Here is an 8,631-nt window from a genome sequence, read left to right as displayed (position 1 = left end):
CATTTATTTAATCAAAGCATACGGTTAATTTATTGCTAAGGTTAATCCTTTGTTCACTGACAATCATATTAATGTTAAACTGTAAACGGTAAATTGTAAACCGAGTCAAAGCAGTAATATACAATGTTCAAAGAACAGAAAATAGAACAGAAAAGTGACGATAAATATGATTAACAATTGGCTTATTAGAAAAGTCGGGATATCACACACGCTGATAGGATTACCATATAAATAAATATATTCTATTAACAACAAATTAAAAAATAGATAGAGGAAATAGTACCATGAAAAGAGTTTCCATTTATATCAAGATAAACAAGTGAAGACAGATTTCCAATCTCTAGTGGGATGCTGCCTTTGAGTCCCACAAGTCATACCCCAGCTAGAGTTCTAAATAAATCACTCCATTATCCATGTGAAAAAGAGATTATACTGCTCCAATTATTTTTCAAAATATTAGAGTATGTTTTCCTTTTTCTTTTATCGAGAAAATATATTACTCAACTTTTTTTTTATATATAAATCTATTTCATATTGCACATGGAGTGACAAAGGAATTAGACAAATCGCATATCTTATATGAACACACGTATAGACAAATTTCCTTGCAATTTATTAACACTCAAATTGTTAGACCAAAAAATACACCCTCTCATAAATATTGATGGAATGGGGCCACTAAAGTGATTTGCATTTAGATGAAATATGTCCAAAGATTTCCAAACTGTTATTTGAGAAAATAAGAATTTGAAGGGATGTCATGTTGCACATGGAGAATGGAAGCTCACCATTTAATTTGTTGGAAGAGAGGAATAAATACTCCAAATTTGATAGATTCCCAATGGTAGATGGTATTGGACCTAAAAATTGGATAACCCTTCATACAAATCACTTTAAAGATAGAGATGTAAAGCATTCAGATCTTTTGGCACAAATTAGCTAAGTCATGACATATTAGTGGTATGCCACTTCAAACTGCTCCCCTATCCATTGTGGATAGTTGCAAATGCAGAAAAAGGAGTTGGAATAATCCGAATTCCATACACAGATATACTAAAAGAAAAAGAATATAAGTAAAATTTTAGGATATCTCAAGACCTTGATAAATACTATTATGTGAGCTAATATCCCATTACAGGGGTGGGACTGAAAAAATTCAAATAATGAGAATAAAAATATTCATACTATCAATTATGAAATGTAAATTAGCATTGTCCAACTATATGAAATTAAGTGAATATAAGTATCTCTTGTGATATTTTGAGTACTTAACGTGATCTTTCAAAACTTGTTGAACCTATAATGGTTATTAGATTTGACATCAAAATCCGTTTCTTCTCAAACCCCAAAACGAGAAAAATGAGTAATAATTATGACAAAATGGTAAATTCATATGATGGATATAATGTAAAGAGTAATGCTAAATAGCCAAATTGTGGCCACCCACAATTCACTTAAATAAAAAAAAAATTAATTTATTTAACTTATTTTTTAAAATAAAAATAAGATTTAGTTATTTTATTGTATTCTCTACATTGTAGTTATTTTTTTATAATTTTTTGTAACTTTTTATTTTTATTAAAAATAAATTAAAAATAAAAGTTCCAAAAAAATTACAAAAAAATAACTATAATGTAGAGAATACAATAAATTAAATAACTAAATCCTATTTTTATTTTAAAAAATAAATTAAACAAATTGAAATTTTCCCTATTAAACTAAATTGCGGGTGGCCACAATGTGGTTGCATAGATTTATTGAACTGTAAAACAATGCAAAGCTTGAAAAACAAAGCATGAAATTGAATGACGTTATATATCATCAATTGATTTGGAGATTATCAATTAAATTAATAGTATAAAGATAAGACCATACCTTTCAAATTGTTATAGCGAAGGTCTAATTCCTTAAGCTGTGTGATGTTCCCAATTTCTCGAGGGACATTTCCACCAAAGTTGTTCCATGACAAGTCAACACTCTCAAGTTGTGTACATTGACCCAAACTCAATGGTATATCTCCCTCCAATTTGTTCGACCCCAGGCTAAGTAGTTTGAGTCTTTGAAGGTTGTTATGCGAGCAAATGTCTTTTGGTAAACAGCCTGATAAAGTATTATCGATAAAATACATCTTCCATACGCAAAATATATATGCCTTAATTGCTTCAGCACGAATTTTAAGAATTTTGGTAAGTTCTTGTTATGTGTATAATACTACTATAATTTAATTTAAATTACAATTTAAAATAATTCCCCGTCGAAATACTCACTAGCTTTTTATTTGAAGACTACAATACATCAAATCTAGATTTAGGTGCATGCCCGATTTTATTGTTAGATTGAACATCTGAATAAAGAATCAGTATTAATAAAGTTGAAAGTAAAATGAGAAAAGAATAATTAAATTGCATAGCTATATATACATCACGTTACCGAGGAACCGAAAAATATCATTAGAGGACAGAGCCGTAGTTTTGCCATTTTCCAAAAAATCTACGTTTAAACTGAATGACATTATCAACCAATTTCTGGATTATCAATAGAAATGAAATAGTAAGGTATCAAAGTAGTTAAATTCTCAGTATAGAGATAATCCCAAAAAAATTATTATTATTTCACCTCTTTTGAAGCTGGTATGTTCGATTTCTGGTGCTATATCTTGCAATAAGTAATCGGATCTCTTAGGCTCATGGAATGACAAATGAATAATTAAATTTCTTAACTATAAAAAAAATTAATGGCATCTTCTATATGGAAAATTGCTTTCAATTATTTTTCTTGGATGCAATAATTTTCAAAAATCGGTTGAGAGGGAAATATAATCATCTCTTACACGACGGGCAATAGACTTTGACTTAAGCATAAGACTAAATGTGTATCACATATTTTTTCCAATTCTCATGGTTAGTTACGATATACCAAACTCTTTCACTAAAGTTTTGGCTTAAAGAGTAGTGCAGACATACCATTTAAAGAGACGTTGCTGAGGTCTAGTTGACGGAGACTTGTGATGTTCAAAATTTGTCTTGGAATCGGTCCACTAAGATTGTTGGAACTCATGGCTAATATCTCTAGATTATTAAGATTACCAATCTCTTTCGGTATACCACCTGTGAAATTGTGTTAAGTCATGATAACTCGATTTGAATCAAGTATAATGATATGTTACAAATAGTATGAACTCCAAAATCATAAGTATTAGAAAAATAGTTAGTTATGTGCTTTTTCTAATTATATGAAAGTGAGGATAAATATTATATAATTAGTACGCCTTCTCGTGCATCGCGATCACGAACTAAAGTGATTGTTGGCCAATATTTTAATCCAAAGAAAATTTGGTGACGGCAAGCGAAGAGAAATAAACTCGAAGAAATAAAATGTGAACGTCAATGGGGGAAGTTGTGGATATAAACAAAAGGTGTGTTGATAATTATTGTTTACGATTATCTTAGATAAATAAAAATAACATAAGTAAGATTTTAGGATATCTCAAGACCTTCATAAATACGTGAGCTAATATCCCATTACAAGGGTGGGACTAAAAAAATTCAAATAATGAAAATAAAAATATCCATACATCTTATCAATTATGAAATGTAAATTAACATTATCCAACTATATGAAATTAAATGAATGTATGTATGTATCTCTTGTGATATTTTGAGTACTTAAACGTGATCTTTCAAAACTTATTGAACCTATAATGGTTATTAGATTCAATAAATCTATGCAGCCACATTTTGGTCACCCACAATTTAGTTGAATAGAAAAAATTTCAATTAATTTAATAGAATTTTGTTTTATTGTATTATCTATATTGTAGTTATATTTTTGCATCTTTTATTTTTAATTGATTTTTTTAATAAAACTAAAAAAGTTACAAAAAATTGTAAAAAACTACAATGTAGAGAATATAATAAAATAACTAAATTTATTTTTATTTTAAAAAAATAAGTTAAATAAATTAATATTTTTTCTATTTAAGTTAAATTATTAGTATAAAGATAAGACCATACCTTTCAAATTGTTCCAACTAAGGCGTAATTCCTTAAGCTGTGTGATGTTCCCAATTTCTCGAGGGACATTTCCACCAAAGTTGTTCCATGACAAGTCAATACTCTCAAGTTGTGTACATTGACCCAAACTCAATGCTATATCTCCCTCCAATTCGTTCGAGTGCAGGCTAAGTAGTTTGAGTCTTTGAAGGTTGTTATGTGAGCAAATGTCTTTTGGTAGCCGGCCTGATAAAATATTATGGTATAAAATACACCCTCCGTATGCAAAAAATATAAATACCTTAAATAGCTTCGGCACAAATTTTAAGAATTTTGCTAAGTTTTTGTTAGCTGTATTGTGACCAAATCTCACAAATCAGCTTAGATAATAGCATTACGAAAAATAATACTATAACTTAATTTAAATTACAATTTAAAATAATTCCATGTCGAAATACTCACTAGTTTTTTATATTTGGAGACTATAATATATCAAATCTAGATTTAGGTGTATGCCCGATTTCATTGTTAGATTGAGCATCTGAATAAAGAATTAGTATTAATAAAGTGGAAAGTAAAATGAGAAAAGAATAAATAAATTGCTTAGCTATATATACATCATGTTACTGAGGAACTGCAGAATATCATTAGACGCAAGAGCCGTAGCTTTGCCATTTACCCCAAAATCTACGTTTAAACCGAATGACATTATCAATTAATTTTTGGATTATCAATAGAAATGAAATAGTAAGGCATCAAACTAGTTAAATTCTCAGTATAGAGATAAGAACATACCTATCAAATTGTTCCAACTAAGGTCTAATTCCTTAAGCAGTGTGATATTCCAAATTTGTGTAGGCACATTTCCATATAAATAAAATAGATTCTACTAACTACAAATTTAAAAATGGATAGAGAAGAATACAACCATGAAAAGAGTTTCTACTCATATCAAGATAAACGAGTGAAGAAAGATTTCCGATTTCGTGTGGAATGCTTCCTTCGAGTCCCATATCAGAGATATCTAATATTGTCACCCTACTACGACGTGAATCACAAGAAACTCCTCTCCACGTGCAAAAAGAGGCTCCACTGCTCCAATTATTTTTCAAAATATTGTGAGGATCTGAAGTGATGTGGGATTTTAAAGCAAGAAGTATGGATTCATCACTTTTGATTTGAGTTATGTTCTGTGCAGCTGAGAGGCTAAGATTTATAATTGAACGAAAGATGGCCAAAGATTTGCTAAAGTTTTCATAGCATTGTGGAATTTCTTATTCCCAGGATATACATAATCAATCTCTTTTGGAATATCGCCTCCACAATTGCCAATTCGTAAAATAAATTGATTTGATTATTATAACACGACCACAAAAATAATAAGTATTAGAACACTATATTTAATGGTTCGTTTTTGTTAGTTCGAATACATTATTAAGTGAACATTAAATGGTAATTGTCGAATCCACTTAATTTTGACTCGGTTCAATTTAGTCTTGGCAATGAATCAATTAAATGGGCCCTCTGATATTTACAAATTGGTTTTCAGTTGTTAAAATAAAATTAAAAAGTCATTTTTTTATTATCAAAGCATGCAGTTTATTGCTAAAATATTAATGTACAAGTTGATTTCCACCAAAGTTGTTGTCTGACAAGTAAATACTCTCAAGTTGTGTACATTGACCCAAACTCAACGGTATATCTCCCTCCAATTTGTTCGACCACAGGCTAAGTAGTTTGAGTCTTTGAAGGTTGTTATGCGAGCAAATGTCTTTTGGTAGACGGCCTGATAAAGTATTATGGTATAAAATACACCCTCCGTATGCAAAAATATATACCTAAATATCTTCGGCACAGATTTTAAGAATTTTGTTAAGTGTATTGTGACCAAATTTTACAAACTCCAGACCATATAATCTCACAAATCAGCTTAGATAATAGCATTATACGAAAAATAATACTATAACTTAATTTAAATTACAATTTAAAATAATTCCAAGTCGAAATACTCACTAGCTTTTTATATTTGGAGACTATAATACATCAAATCTAGATTTAGGTGCATGCCCGGTTTTATTGTTAGATTTAGGTGCATCTGAATAAAGAATCAGTATTAATAAAGTTGAAAGTAAAATGAGAAAAGAATAATTAAATTGCTTAGCTATATATACATCACGTTACTGAGGAACCGAAAAATATCATTAGAGGCAAGAGCCGAAGTTTTGCCATTTTCACAAAAATCTACGTTTAAACTGAATGACATTATCAACCAATTTCTGGATTATCAGTAGAAATGAAATAGTAAGGTATCAATCTATTTAAATTCTCAGTATAGAGATAAGAACATATATACCTCTCAGTATAAACTCCCAAAAAAATTATTATTATTTCACCTCTTTTGAAGCTGGTATGTTCGATTTTCGGTGCTATATCTTGCAATAAGTAATCGGATCTCTCAGGCTCATGTAATGAAAAAAGAATAATTAAATTTCTTAACTATAAACAAATTATTGGGGAAATATGTTCGATTTTCGGTGCTATATCTTGCAATGACATGCATCTTCTATATGGAAAATTGCTTTCAATTATTTTTCTTGGATGCAATAATTTTCAAAAATCGATTGAGAGGGAAATATAATCATCTCTTACACGACGGGCAATAGACTTTGACTTAAGCATAAGACTAAATGTGTATCACATATTATTTCCAATTCTCATGGTTAGTTATGATATACTAAACTCTTTCACTAAAGTTTTGGCTTAAAGAGTAGTGCAGACATACCATTTAAAGAGGCGCCACCAAGGCCTAGTTGACGGAGACTTGTGATGTTCGAAATTTGTCTTGGAATCGGTCCACCAAGATTGTAATTGAAACTCATGTCTAATATCTCTAGATTATTAAGATTACCAATCTCTTTTGGAATACCACCTGTGAAATTGTGTCAAATCATGATAACTATTTTTGAATCGGGTGTAATAATATGTTACAAATAGTATGAACTACAAATTAAATCATAATTAAGTATTAGAAAAATAGTTAGTGATGTGTTTTTCCTAATTATATGAAAGTGAATATATCATATGGGATAAATTGTAAAGAATTCCATTTAGATCGATGCAAATTGAGTCAATAATAGAGAGAGAGAGAGAAAGAGATAATAATAACAACAAATTAAAAAATGGATAGAGGAATAGTACCATGAAAAGAGTTTCCACTCATATCAAGATAAACGAGTGAAGAAAGATTTCCAATTTCGTGTGGAATGCTTCCTTCGAGTCCCATATCAGAGATATCTAATATTGTCACCCTGCTACGACGTGAATCACAAGTAACTCCTCTCCACGTGCAAAAAGAGGTTCCACTGCTCCAATTATTTTTCAACATATTGTAAGGGTCTGAAGTGATGTGGGATTTCAAAGCAAGAAGTATGGATTCATCACTTTTGATTTGAGTTATGTTCTGTGCAGCAGAGAGGCTAAGACATGAAAACAATAAGAGTAGCGAAAGAAGGAAAAATGTGGAAAATGTATCCATATTGTGAGTGCTAATTGTGTGAGAAAACAAAAAGCCTACCAATTGACATTTATATTCAAATCTAAAATAATTGTAGCAGAGTCTATTTACAAGTCAAGTCTAAGTCAACTGGAATGCAAATTTTCCACGAACATTTTTGTGGAAATATGAGGGAAGCTTCGTTAATCAATTTTAACTTTATTTTCTTGAGAAATACATTTGATTATACATTATATAAAAAGTGAGTATTTTCCCTACATTTTTCCTCCCTTTTTTCTCTTTCTTCTCCACCAAATTTTTCAATATTTTTCTCTCTATCTTCCTATTAATTTTTTCTATCTTTTTTTTAATTCTTTTCTAAACATCGTCAAATTTGATTCATGATAAAAATTCAATATGCATCTTAATTAAATTTAAGTTCGTTACAAGTTTTTTAATATAGTATAAAAATCATCAAAAATGAATTTAAAACAAATCGGTTATGAAAAATTTTAAATTTAAAATATTTTGTTTTTCCTCTTTTCATTAAAAAAATTCTATATACGAAAATATTTATTTATTTAAACATATCATTTAATTTCAATGTACGTACTAATTTGAATGGAGAATCAATATTATTCAAGTTGAAGATAATGTTAGCTTAATTGAAATGGGTTCACAATTTCACACATCAAATTAAATTTCTTGAATTTTAATTTAATTAATGGACGTTTTGATCATTATAATGGCAAAACAACTGTATATTTCCCTTATGAAAAATTGCGCCTTGTATTATTTTCTTGAATGAGATAATTCTCTGAAATTGATTGAAAGGGAAATATATATTTTTTATTACTTTTTAAAGTGTATGATTGCGTGATATAGTCAATAATATTAATTATTTTCCCATTAAGGTTTTATTCCATCAATTTAGGGTATATAATTATTTTTTATCATTTAATTTCACTTTTATTAGCTAATAATAGGTTGATAAATTCAAAGTCATGGTATATAATTTTTAAAAAATTTAATTTTTTGAAATAAAACTTCAATACAATTCATAGTATTATAATAGATTTTATTTTTATAAAAAATATTTTTTAAAATAATAGATATAAGCATGGGACACAATGGCACACATAAGAT

General features: G+C 28.9%; 1 protein-coding gene across 1 annotated transcript; it reads right to left on the bottom strand.

Moving 5' to 3' along the window:
• Positions 1 to 1,716: 1,716 nt before the first annotated feature.
• Positions 1,717 to 4,229, bottom strand: LOC131006337 (receptor-like protein 36). The gene is made up of 3 exons (XM_057933548.1): positions 4,014 to 4,229; positions 2,964 to 3,107; positions 1,717 to 2,100 (listed from the first exon to the last, which is right to left on the bottom strand). The coding sequence occupies exons 2-3, from the start codon at positions 3,055 to 3,057 to the stop codon at positions 1,850 to 1,852; spliced, it is 345 nt and encodes a 114-aa protein (XP_057789531.1). The 5' UTR covers positions 3,058 to 3,107; positions 4,014 to 4,229; the 3' UTR covers positions 1,717 to 1,849.
• Positions 4,230 to 8,631: the final 4,402 nt, after the last annotated feature.

The sequence above is a fragment of the Salvia miltiorrhiza genome, chromosome 1, assembly GCF_028751815.1.
Source record: "Salvia miltiorrhiza cultivar Shanhuang (shh) chromosome 1, IMPLAD_Smil_shh, whole genome shotgun sequence".
Lineage (NCBI taxonomy): Eukaryota > Viridiplantae > Streptophyta > Magnoliopsida > Lamiales > Lamiaceae > Salvia > Salvia miltiorrhiza.
Note: the sequence above shows the minus strand (reverse complement) of the source record. Positions and strands in the feature narration are given on the sequence as shown.

Coding starts and splice junctions, on each gene's coding strand:
- LOC131006337 (XM_057933548.1), bottom strand. CDS start 3,057: ATGAGTTCCAACAATCTTAGTGGACCGATTCCAAGACAAATTTTGAAC. Junction 2,101..2,963: donor CAGCAACGTCTCTTTAAATG/GTATGTCTGCAC, acceptor ATACTTTATCAG/GCTGTTTACCAAAAGACATT.